The sequence below is a fragment of the Haliotis rubra genome, unplaced genomic scaffold (assembly GCF_003918875.1).
Source record: "Haliotis rubra isolate DU_JTF1 unplaced genomic scaffold, ASM391887v1 Scf230, whole genome shotgun sequence".
Taxonomy (NCBI): Eukaryota; Metazoa; Mollusca; class Gastropoda; order Lepetellida; family Haliotidae; genus Haliotis; species Haliotis rubra.
In genome coordinates this window covers 387,446-401,192 of record NW_025766337.1, presented here as the reverse complement: position 1 = coordinate 401,192, position 13,747 = coordinate 387,446, and the positions used below count along the sequence as shown (strand labels likewise).

General features: G+C 41.8%; 1 protein-coding gene across 12 annotated transcripts in view; it reads right to left on the bottom strand.

Annotated features, from left to right (window-relative positions):
* Positions 1 to 2,794: 2,794 nt before the first annotated feature.
* LOC124278033 (WD repeat and SOCS box-containing protein 1-like) overlaps positions 2,795 to 13,747 on the bottom strand; it is a 36,456-nt gene continuing 25,503 nt past the window's right edge. Inside the window, exons 5-11 of one of the 12 annotated variants that reach the window (XM_046713778.1) lie at positions 13,477 to 13,709; positions 8,645 to 8,826; positions 8,032 to 8,145; positions 6,659 to 6,769; positions 4,468 to 5,200; positions 4,316 to 4,417; positions 4,067 to 4,127 (exon numbers count right to left, since the gene is read on the bottom strand). In XM_046713778.1, the coding sequence (XP_046569734.1) occupies positions 5,038 to 5,200; positions 6,659 to 6,769; positions 8,032 to 8,145; positions 8,645 to 8,826; positions 13,477 to 13,709 (803 nt within the window). In that variant the 3' untranslated portion in view covers positions 4,067 to 4,127; positions 4,316 to 4,417; positions 4,468 to 5,037. The other 11 variants (XM_046713776.1, XM_046713779.1, XM_046713773.1 and 8 more) reach the window with 11 other exon arrangements.

Genomic DNA, 13,747 nt, shown 5'->3' with positions numbered 1-13,747 from the left:
TAGTGGAGAAATTCATCTTCGATGTAACCATATAAATATACATAACATATAGTGAGTGCTTTAAGTGAGTCTAAACGTTTCATGGGTAGTATAAATAACTGTTGCATCAATAACTATTCATGGACATGTGAATTAATAATTTAATGGATTCTGAATGTTTTGGCTGTCTCCCCGTCTCTATACTAATGGCTTATGGGGATGGAGGAATTAGTTATGAGTAAATATGTAATATGCTCAAAAAGTACAACTGTCCTTGGAGTGTATAAGTACATTTTATTGAACACTGACATTCTTCATGGCATCCATTATACGAGAGATGACACGCGATTACAGGAACATTAGGAAGAAACCTGGAAACCATATTTATATATTCCGTCTCAGCAGTATATTTAAAGACATGACTGACTGACTGAGTTTGGTTTTACGCCGCTTTTAGCAATATTCCAGCAACATCACGGCGGGGACACCAGAAAAAATGGGCTTCACACAATGTACCCATGTGGGGATTCGAACCCGGGTCTTCGACGTGACGAGTCAACGCTTTAACCACTAGGCTACCCCACCGCCCCTAAAGACATGAAAGGAGTAGCATTTTCAGATATCAGATAACATATTCAAAAGCCTGTCTCCTATTTTCATAGGATAGTCATGTCCATTGTTTCTATGTTGATATGTCCCTCATGATCAACTCTAATCTCTATCCTAATCTCCCACGTTCTTCTACTCGACCAGATACTGGCTGTGATGTATTAATTAAAGGAAAATTTGCAAGTAATGGTAAGTCAAAACCTGGAATCTATGGTTACCATATTTATACTTTCAATTTCATCAGCTTTTGTGAAGAAATGAGAGGAATAGCATTTTCAGATATCATTTAGAAGAACTATAAGTTGTGTGATTCTATGTAATTCTAAACACAGGTATCAAATCCAAGATAGCACATTCAAAATCTACAACAACAAAAGCCTGTTTATTAGGATTGTCACATCCGTTGTTCCCATGTTGATAAGTCCCCCACGATCAACTCTAATCTCCCATGACCTTCACATGACCAAACACAAGCAGGTGATATCATGATATCAGAACAAATGTATAAACCACATCAAACTGAGCATTTGTACAGGTGATGAATATATTTCAACACAAGTTATTATAAATATTATTTAAAGTTCAATTTAGGCATAAAATAAATATAGAAATGAAACAAAAATGAAGAAATGGTTAATGTAACTGTTTTTTTGTAAGATCACATTTAAGCACATGATGCTAAGGTATTAGTGTACAAAAAATATATCTTTTTCTTTGACCAGCTGTACATTTTACTAAACGTTACTAAACCTGGCAAGATTAATTGTTGTTTTCATCTTTTTTCATGATATTTATATTGCTTGGCTGCATGTCTCTCTGAATCGCTGTAACATGTCTCTCTGAATCGCTGTAACATGTCTCTCTGAATCGCTGTAACATGTCTCTCTGAATCAACATGTCTCTCTGAATCGCTGTAACATGTAACAGAGTCTAGTTTACATGGAGGACGACCATGAACTCCATGAACCTCTAAAAAAAGTGAGTGAGCGAGTTTAGTTTTACGTCGCACACAGCAATATTCCAGCTATATGGCAGCGGTCCATAAATAATCGAGTCTACACCAAACAATCCAGTGATCAACAACATGAGCATCGATCTGCATAATTGGGAACCGATGACATGTGTCAACCAAGTCAGCGAACCTGACCACCTGATCCCGTTAGTCGCCTCTTACGACAAGCACGGGTTACTGAAGATCCGTTCTAACGTTAATTGGATCTTCATATGTTTCTGGAGTACAAATTGTCAGGCAACATGTTTTGTTCTTTTCACAAATTATTGGGAAATGTGTTTTTGTCATACACCACAAGAGGTCTACTGAATTTGGATAATAAACTGATTGTGATTGTAATCTTTTCTTTCATCTTAAATTCACTTGTGTCCAGCATCCGAGCATCTGTCTCGACATAGTCTGTCTTGACCAGCAGTAGGGAGTATACGCTGGTCAACAGGTTCAGCTAGACAATGTCCATATCAGCAGAATTAGAGCCAATTCTCAGCTCAAAATACATTTACAAGATCAGGTATTTCTGCCTTACAACATAAATACTCAAAGTACATGATTATCACAATTATACTCATTAGATGAGTAAAATAACTTCAAAATATACCTTCCAGGCTGTACAATTACTGCCATCTTGTGGAATGGCCATCTTATTAAAGCACACGGCACCACAACCCACGTACAAGGTAATATATGTGACATAAGTGACATCCTTGCCATCAATGTCATTATGGTCAAGGTAGTAAGTCACAGGAGAATATCCAGTACCATAATCATCATAATACATGTAATACAGGAAAAGCAAGTTCTATGGATAGTCAACTTCTTTATTGCAATGAGTGTGACGTTTCAGTATAGGTACTAACACTGTTGTCAATGCATCACTTGCGTGATAACGGTGTTAGTGCTTACACTGAAACGTCGCACTCATTGCAATAAAGAAGTTGACTATCCATAGAACTTGCTTTTCCTTCATCTATACAACTTCTAAAATGCCTCTCAAAGAGGATAAAAATACCTTTGGGTTTCGTTTGATTTTTATACCTAGTATACCATACCAAATTTATCAAAATAAAATTCAACACAAGAATCATTACAAAAAGTCTTTTCCATTATTTACACTATCTAAATAACCTTTAAAAAATCTCAAACAGGATAATATTTTCTATTTCAAGAAATAACAACTGGAAAAGTCTTTACCCAAACCACCAATCTTTTTTTTTCTCTTTTAAATCAGTGAAAGTTGAAACTAGTCATAAGTAAGATCTTACAAACAAAACTACGAGATGTTTAACAAATTGCAATCTATTCTAGCAGCAACATTAAAGCAGGTGGGTTAGGTACCCCAGGGACAAATCTTACTCTTGTGTGCAGGTTACCGAGGTAACAGGGCAAATCTTTGGCTTCTTCAAGCATCAGTTTGAACTTGAATTATGAAAATATACTTGAGCATTGTAAACAAAAAGTGACATTTTTTGTGTGCATTAACAAGCACATCAAGGAAGATGTTAAAAACAACGCTATCCAATTATTTCCGATGATTGATCGAATGTAATGAACCAATCATCAATTGTGACATTCAAAGCAATTCCAGGCCCTAATTGCAACCCTTTATAAAGATCACTAACTGCCATGACAGAAGTAACTACATCTACATGGTGCTGTATATACTAATACATGGTAACTATAAATAATGGTAGCAATAATGTTTTATGTGAAACAGACAATCCCATGATCCAAATCTAGTAAACAAGGGTTGAAACCGACGTATTTCTATTTTTATATTAATTGAGTATTGAACAGAAAAGTTGCTTAAACCGTTACAACAACAACGTGGCATAACCCAGTAAAGGTTGTACGGGGTAGATGGGAATGAGTATGGTTTACACCGAGTTTAGCAACACTCATGGTGCTGGGCTTCATACATGGTACCCTAGTGGGGAATTGAGCCCTGGTCTTCGGAGTGACCAGCACATGCTTTAACCTGAAGGTTACCATGACGACCAGGTAGATGGGAACTGCTGGAACACAGCCTTCAGGACACCCAAGTCATCACACAATCCAGCACGCCACCCTTGCACACCACTCAGCACGCCACCCTTGCACACCACCTAGCACGCCACCCTTGCACACCACCCAGCACATCACCCTTGCACACCACCCAGCAGGCCACCCTTTCACAACACCCAGCACATCACCCTTGCACAACACCTAGCATGCCCTCCTTGCACACCACCCAGCATGCCACCCTTGCACACCACCCAGCACATCACCCTTGCACACCACCCAGCACATCACCCTTGCACACCACCCAGCACGCCACCCTTGCACACCACCCAGCACATCAGCCTTGCACACCACCCAGCAGGCCACCCTTGCACAACACCTAGCATGCCCTCCTTGCACACCACCCAGCACGCCACCCATGCACACCACCCAGCACATCACCCTTGCACAACACCTAGCATGCCCTCCTTGCACACCACCCAGCACGCCACCCATGCACACCACCCAGCACATCACCCTTGCACAACACCTAGCATGCCCTCCTTGCATACCACCCAGCAAGCCACCCTTGCACAACACCTAGCATGCCCTCCTTGCACACCACCCAGCACGTCACCCATGCACACCACCCAGCATATCACCCTTGCACACCACCCTTGCACAACACCCAGCACATCACCCTTGCACAACACCTAGCATGCCCTCCTTGCATACCACCCAGCACGTCACCCTTGCACAACACCCAGCACGTCACACTTGCACACCACCCTTGCACACCACCCTTGCACACCACCCAGCACGTCACCCTTGCACACCACCCTTGCATACCACCCAGCACGCCACCCTTGCACACCACCAAGCACGCCAACCTTGCACGCCACCCAGCACGTCACCCTTGCACACCACCCAGCACGTCACCCTTGCACACCACCCTTGCATACCACCCAGCACGCCACCCTTGCACACCACCAAGCACGCCACTCTAGCACACCACCCAGCACGCCACCTCATACAAAATAACGGACGCAAGACAATGAAGACCAAACGCAAGGATCAACCACAAACCAATCAGTTGAAAACAGGATAACAAATACACATGTATCCAGCTCCATTTTCGGATCCATAAAGTGCTACCCAAATCCAATCAATACTGTTTCATGCTATAGATGTCAAAACAGCATTTGTCTTTCCTGAAATGTGATAATGGAAATTTCCAACCTAGACAAGAAATAATCTGTAAACAATTACTCCCCCGAACATCCAATGGTTGGTCCAAGTCAACGTCCTGGTCACTGAGGATATGAATGAGTGAGTGAGATATTCCTTGATCCAGCGAGATGTGATTCCATAATTTAAATATCTCCAAGATATTGTCACATGACTTGTGGTGCAACATGATGGTTCCTCACAGAATACTAGTCTTCCCACAATGCAAAGTCCTACACATCGTGATATTTGAGGAACTCCTTCAACTTGATGGGGATGGAGAGATGGTCTATCTTGGGTGTGGGCAGATTTTTCCTGATTTTCATTCTTGTGAGATGCAGTAAACTTGTGACCTCCCGATCACTTCTGTAGAACGTAACTTCGCCGTTGCGTGTCCTGATAAATAGAGAGATAGAAGCTTAGCACAGGGTTTTATCTCAACTGATAAATAGAGAGATAGAAGCTTAGCACAGGGTTTTATCTCGGCTGATAAATAGAGAGATAGAAGCTTAGCACAGGGTTTTATCTAGGCTGATAAATAGAGAAATAGAAGCTTAGCACAGGGTTTTATCTCAACTGATAAATAGAGATATAGAAGCTTAGCACAGGGTTTTATCTCGGCTGATAAATAGAGAGATAGAAGCTTAGCACAGGGTTTTATCTCAACTGATAAATAGAGAGATAGAAGCTTAGCACAGGGTTTTATCTCAACTGATAAATAGAGAGATAGAAGCTTAGCACAGGGTTTTATCTCGGCTGATAAATAGAGAGATAGAAGCTTAGCATAGGGTTTTATCTCGGCTGATAAATAGAGAGATAGAAGCTTAGCAAAGGGTTTTATCTCAACTGATAAATAGAGAGATAGAAGCTTAGCACAGGGTTTCATCTCGACTGACAAACATGGGGGTCCCAGAGACCCCTAATTATTACTTTTAACTGTCCCTAATGGCAATATAAGGGTCCTGTGAAGTAGCGGTGTAGAGAACTGTATGTTTTGATAATTTCTTTAGAGCCTGGAATGAGCCATTGATTATGTGGACTGATTGATGAAATGATACATGTATCTGCTCTGAAAGAAACAACAAAACACTTAGCAAAGTCATAAACAATCTAAAAAAGTTTTCTTGTAAGGTTACATTTTTGGCCATTTTTTTGGCCAATAAAATAATTCATTTTTATATCTTTCTTATTCTTGAAAAAATACGACCAGCGGATCTGTAAAATAAGAAATAAAATTGGTCTGGCCTGAGTATGTTTTGATACAACACTTATCTATCACTCAGTGGGGACTCCAGCAACCTGTCCTTGTTTGTCATTGTTTACATACATTTAGATGGAATATGATGAAAAACCATCAGAATCAACTGAGTGAAGGAGAGCTACAAACAAGCTGTCTTCAGAGGACAACCGGATGACAGTGTCAAGGTGTGCTACAAACAAGCTGTCTTCAGAGGACAACCGGATGACAGTGTCAAGGTGTGCTACAAACAAGCTGTCTTCAGTGGACAACCGGATGACAGTGTCGAGGTGAGCTACAAACAAGCTGTCTTCAGTGGACAACCGGATGACAGTGTCGAGGTGAGCTACAAACAAGCTGTCTTCAGTGGACAACCGGATGACAGTGTCAAGGTGTGCTACAAACAAGCTGTCTTCAGTGGACAACCGGATGACAGTGTCGAGGTGAGCTACAAACAAGCTGTCTTCAGTGGACAACCGGATGACAGTGTCGAGGTGAGCTACAAACAAACTGTCTTCAGTGGACAAACGGATGACAGTGTCGAGGTGAGCTACAAACAAGCTGTCTTCAGTGGACAAATGGATGACAGTGTTTAGGTGACGAATTATCATGCCTACCCCACTGCAAGGACGGCACCACCGGGACTGTATGCACAACAGAGGGCGTTGGTGTTCTCGCTGATCACGGGGGGATCACCCAGAGTGTGGAGGTCCCAGAATCTCACATACCTGCAACAAATCCAGCACTCATGAGATCGGATCTTTCAACCGTTATGTATAACTTACTTACACCTTATCACAACTTACTGTAAAACCTCAGGGGTAATAACGGCAGTGTTGAAGCTATCGCCTGGTTCCCACAGCCCCATCTTTAGTGAGTGAGTATGGTTTTATGCCACTTTTAGCAATATTCCAGCAATATCATGGCGTGGGACACAAGAAATGGGCCGCCCCATAAGAGCTGTAATGTACATGGTGTTCAAGAAGTGTCTGTAGTACCTGTTACCATTGGTTACACAATGGCATAGTTGATGTGTTGGGTTTACAATGGTTTGCTGTTCAAGTTGTAAAACTGTCATCCTACTGGCTATATTTCACTTCTTTATTAAAACAATATATTTTCACAATTTAAAAAAAATTCCTTAAAGCAATTTTCAAGAACTAAAAAAGACAGGCCTAAGATGTGTGAGGTGCATTAGTCAATGGGAGGTATGGCTATCACAGACCAAAATAACATAATGGAAGGAGGCCTAGCTCTCTTCTTGTCTGGCTTTCCCTTACTGGTACTACAGGTAGTTATGTTCAACAGCTCCAGATGATATCAGTTTGTTTGATATCAAATTGGTTTGTAACCATGGTTACCACAGTCCATATATACAGTCAACCCCTATCAGTCGACCCCCTTCAGTCAACCCCCATCAGTCGAACCTTCAGTCAACCCCTATCAGTCGACCCCCATCAGTCGAACCCTTCAGTCAACCCCCATCAGTCGAACCCTTCAGTCAACCCCCATCAGTCGACCCCCATCAGTCGAACCCTTCAGTCAACCACCATCAGACAACCCTTCAGTCAACCCCTATCAGTCGACCCCTTCAGTCGACTTCTTCAGTCAACCCCCATCAGTCGAACCTTCAGTCAACCCCTATCAGTCGAACCCCCATCAGTTGACCCCTTCAGTCAACCCCCATCAGTTGACCCTTCAGTCAACCCCGATCAGTCGACCCCCATCAGTTGACCCCTTCAGTCGACCCCCTTCAGTCAATCCTCCCTCATCAGTCGAACCCTTCAGTGAACCCCCCATGAGTCAACCCCCATGAGTAAACCCCCTTTAGGCAACCCCCATCAGTCAACTCCCTTCAGTCAACCAGGACACTTTAGGTAGTCAAACTGATGAGGAAATATGACCTCTGTACCCACTATGGTGTTCTGAACATGATTATCAAACATCTTACATAGATTTTTTTTACAAATTCGTATAGATTTTCTCATACCCATCATCTGAGACAGAAGCGATGTGACCGCCATCACCGGCTAGGGAGACACTTCGGACATAGTGGTCATTGGCGCCGCCAGCATAGATCGGCCTCGGGGGAGGGAACAAATGTCTGCAAACAGAGCAGTAAACTCACTCAAAGCATTTACCAAGATTCTCTTAAAAAAACACACACACAAAGCAACACATTATGAGATATTTGGTGTGGGAATGGAACACATCAATGACATCAATTGATGACAAACTGCAAAAAGGACATTCAACAGAAAATGACAAAGGTCAAGGTCATATCAACCACTACGTGTCCATCATTAGCATCAAGTACTGCCCAAAACCGATTCTTTTCAAGATCCATCAATGGAATTTATTTTAGCCATAACTTTGTTTGGATTACCCATTTGTGTTCCAGCCTGAATTTCTCCTTAGGCAGGTAACAGATATCATGATAGTATTTCCACTATGGATAATACAAAACCATGACAACTTGACTATGCGTCATAAACTACAAGTAACCAGTTCTCAATATAAATGATGCATATAAAACAGAGAAAATGTTATCAGAACACAGCAATGGCGTATATACATCAGGACTGTATATAACTGTGTCTTACCCGAATTCTCGGAGCGAGTCCCCAGTATAGGGGTCCCAGACAATGACCCGGGTGTCGTAGGACGCAGTGGCGAGGAGGGCACTGTCGGGGGAGAACTCACAGCAGACGACATCATGGTAGTGTCCCTCCAGTTTGCGCAGCACCTTCATGTCGTAGGGATCCTCCACGTCCCACAACACAACCTGCAGCGAGGAGTGAGTAAGTGAGTGAGTTTAGATTTATGCCGCAAGGCCGGAAGGAAGTCCATGAGGAGACATGCTGCAAGTTTACAGATACGATGACGAGTCATTTATGTCATCTCACTATGGAGAATTATCTCCCTTTGGCATTCCAGGAACCTATGATTATGGGTTGAGTGAGTGAGTGAGTTTAGTTTTACGCCACACTCAGCAATATTCCAGTTATATATCGGCGGTCTGTAAATAATCAAGTGACAACCAAGTGATCAACAGCATGAGCATCAACCTGCGCAATTGGGAACCGATGACATGTGCCAACCAAGTCAGCGAGGCTGATCACCGGATCCCGAATTGTGGGTTGATATCACAGGTACAGGTAATAATGTTTCTTGGTTTGTTCAGTGTACTGTGTTCTTGTGTTTCAGGCAAGTATTTGTGTGAGACATGGTCCGCCCCTACTGGCACCGCAAGTTGATGCGTCTGATGAAACTGGAATACCGTTCAAAGCCACATCAAACCAAACTGACTGCAAATTGATTTTTAAGCAAGTACATTTTCTATTTTCTACAACAAGATATGTTATCGCTTGACACTGGCACTTCTTTCACCGATATGTTATCATCAAGTGGTTCAGATGTTATCACTATTTGGTTCCTTAAATACTGAATTCATTGAAGGAAATATCATATTTTTGGGCTGCACTTGACTGAAACCAAACATGGTAGTACAGACTGTGATGACCCCATGCCATCTAAATAACAGTCTGACAGCAGCACCTACCAACAAGTATGTGAGAATGGACCGAATTTGAAATATGGAGTGCTATTTTGTTGCCCCTTTACGTTTCGAGGCATACACTTAGCCATTCCAGGAGTAAAACGTGGTCTGTCATGGTCTTAAGCACTGAGTTCCACATGATAAAGAAGCTGACATCAATGAGTGAGTGAGTGAGTTTAGTTTTACGCCGCACTCAGCAATATTCCAGCTATATGGCGGCGGTCTGTAAATAATCAAGTCTGGACCAGACAATCCAGTGATCAACAGCATGAGCGTCGATCTGCACAATTGGAACCCGATGACATGTATCAACCAAGTCAGCGAGTCTGACCACCAGATCCCGTTAGTCGCCTCTTACGACAAGCATGGGTTACTGAAGGTTCATTCTAACCCGGACCTTCACGGGTAGTGACATCAATGAATTCTCCCCGAATGTGTATCACACATATACGTTCCCATGACATCTTAAAAAGGCAATTCTTTAAATAAAATTCTAAAACAGCAAAAGGCATCAGTTAAGATCATGTGCAATGCTTGTACAAAGTTTTGTTGAAAAAAATTGCACTGTGTTCAGCAAAAAGCAGCTAAAAAACTAAACTCACTCACTCGGTTAAGGTGCGACATTTGTCAGGAACATCGACACCACAGACCAACAATGTCTCCTTCCCATCTTGACATTGTTAAAATTTATTGAAAGAATCAAATACAGAAACATATCAAATTTCTAACATGCAACGGATCAGTGCGTTAGTCTAGTGGTTAAAGCGTTCGCTCATCATGCCGAAGACCCGGGTTCGATTCCCAACATGGGTACAATGTGTGAAGCCCATTTCTGGTGTCCCATGCCGTGATATTGCTGGAATATTGCTAAAAGCAGCGTAAAACTAAACTCACTCACTCACTCACTCTAACATGTAACATTTAAAGATAGCAGAAGGTATTACTCAAGAAACCAAACAACTACACTACTGAGATATTGATAAAGACCACACGCAGTCAAACTGATGCTCACATAAAACAATGCTTTCATTGTCAGCATCATCCATGAGGTCTCCGCTAACTGCTTCAGATACATGTATATATAGGTCACGAGTCTATGTATGTCACATATCATATTCCTCTACCGAAGATGTTTATCAGACTTGTGTCCATGAAGTTGTCTTCTGAGTCTTACATATACAAAAATTTAATGGAACCTTTCAGCAATTACATAGATATATTTAATTTCAGAATATGCATAATAATTAAACATTTCAATCAAAACAAAAATATACATTAGAGTAATTAAGCTTTTGTCTTTCACAAATTTGAAAAAATCTTTAAAGCATCTTTGAAAGTGTCTTAAAACCGAACTCTTTATATAATTTACCAAAATTTACTCGGTACAAAAGTAGAACCTATTTTCATAACAAGCATTATTTCAGTCAAGCTATGTAATGTCATATTAACATTTATACTTATTTGACATATATTTTTCATATTTTCACAAAAACTTGGTCAAAAAAGTAAAAAGGTGTGTCTCCTTTCCAGGAATTATCTTCGACCTGGTCAAAGGCATGTCTGTTATCTCATGTGATAAAGAGGGCATTGTTGTTAAATATTAGATTACTGAGGTCAAATTGTTTGGGCTAAATATACACATAAATGTTCTCATTTTTCATTTCAAGTTAATTCCTCCTAAATAGTGCCTCTGTTCACCAGCAGGAAATGGGTACCCTGTGGGATAAGTCATGTGATAAGTCAACCTTCTCGCACCTCACAGGCAGCTTGAGTTATCCGGGGTAATAATAATCAGATTGTTATTCCACACTTTGAACAACCACAATGGATAGAAAATAGCGCATAGCAAATACACTTATTATAACATTATTACTGAACAAATAAAATTGTCTTCCAGTACAGTGTAAATATTTGTAAGCTTATTGTTAGTTGGATGACCTTAACCCCTTCTCTGTCATCAAACACTTGAAGGAGCCACTCAGGCCAGCTTTCACATGTCGAAACTCAGCATGAAACATATACTGCCTACCTAACAACAAATCTTTTGATCAATGTTTTTGAGCTTCCTATTCATTCCCACTGACATATGATACAGCAGGTCTTCAATGCACCAATATGTTATTACCTTAGGGTAGACTTGAAAAATATCCAAACATACACTTGGTTAAAGGTTAATACCAAATTAGGTCTACAAACCTGTCATCTACTTCTCATGTGACAAAGAGTAGATTGTACCAGCGCTGACAACGACTTTCAAGATTCACAAAGTCTCTCGGCTACCAAACAAACCCGCTTAGAAATCATGGAATATATACACTCCTTAAATATGAAATGATTTTGAATTGTTTGTTAGTTTACTGTTATGTATCGAACCCATTTGCTGGTTGGTTGGTTGTTGTTTAAAGCAGTGCTGAGCAATATTCCAGCTATATGGCAGCAGTCTGGACCATACAATCCAGTGATCAACAGCATGAGCATCGATCTACGCAATTGGGATACAATGACATGTGTAAAGCAAGTCAGCAAGGCTCACCACCCGATCCCGTTAGTCACCTCTTACGACAAGGATAGGCTGCTACCAATTCTAACCTGGACCTTCATGAAGACAAAAGTGGGCTGCTGAAGACCGATTCCAACCCGCATCTTCACGGGTTAAATATGAAATAGCCACACAAATTACAAAAAGAAAATTCTCCTAAAGATAGCATCATACCAAGAACATGGCACATTGTAGTCATCGGTCTGATGTATTTATTCCATGTCATACGAGCTGGGTTGTTGTCAGCGATGCAGACTTCAATTGTCTGGTTTGTAATTTGTGTGGCCATATCTATTCAAAATGTGTCTATCGGCATATATTCCACAGTTTAGTAGCTCACAACGGGTTTTCATTGGTAAGCCAGAAGCCGTAAAAACTAAAAATGGCAATGACATTTATATCTATATCTATATTCTTCAGAACTAATGTCATTTTTTCATCAATATTTAATACCTATCATGCATTAATGTACCAGTACAAAATTGATCTGATCATTTTTCCTTGATGTATTTGAAATATTCCAGGCAGCTTGCTCATACTGCCATAACCTCTGCTGATGCTTAATTCATGACCTCAAATTCATGTCATGATAGACCTTGTTGGAGTGAACTCATCGCTTGACTACCAAACTGACATATTTATGTTAGTGACTTGCGCCATCTGGTGTTGGGTGAGGTGAGGTGAAATTGGGTGTAACGTCGTGCTTGAGAATATTTCGCTCATATGACGACGTGCATGCGTGTGTATGTGTATGTGCGGCTGCTTGTACTAGCCCAGACTTAAGCTGGTTTTATAGTGCTAGCCCACTGAGATACCATACTGCAGTGAAGCATGAATACCTCACTCAGACACATTATACTGACTCCGAGCTGACCAGTCCTTGTTGTACCCATTAATGCCGAGCGCCAGACAGGGACCAACAAGTACCATATTTTAACGTCACATTGGTATGACGCATGGTCGGGATCGAACTCACATCTGGTTCCGGTGTACTCTCTCGGAGGCGACGCTCTAACCACTACACCACGGAGGCGGTCCCTGGTGTTGGGTGTACTCATGGGAGGCGACCAGAATCGCATCTGGTGTGGGGTGTATCTACCGAATTATATTGTTAGTTGGGAGAGGTGTTGTCTGTACCTTGTGAGTGAGTGAGTGAGTGAGTGAGTGAGTGAGTGAGTGAGTGAGTGAGTGAGTGAGTGAGTGAGTGAGTGAGTGAGTGAGTGAGTGAGTGAGTGAGTGAGTGAGTGAGTGAGTGAGTGAGTGAGTGAGTGAGTGAGTGAGTGAGTGAGTGATGAAGCGGGGGAGGGAGGGAGCGACACAAGGTGCATTCTACTTACACATTTGTAGTTCCCGCTGCTGGCGATGAACTTCTTATTGGGTGACCAGCTACAACTGTAGACCCACTTGCACTGAGGACGGAGAGTACGGTACATGTTGCCGTCCATGTTGAGATCCCACAGCTTGAGCGTGCCATCACGTGACGCGGACACGAGGTGGAGACTGCCGTCAGGGGCGAAGTCCATGTCTCGGACAACATCCTTGTGGTCCAGCAACTCCAGCAGCAGGTGCCCTGTCAGAATCAACAACACAAAATTATGTGTTTGAATG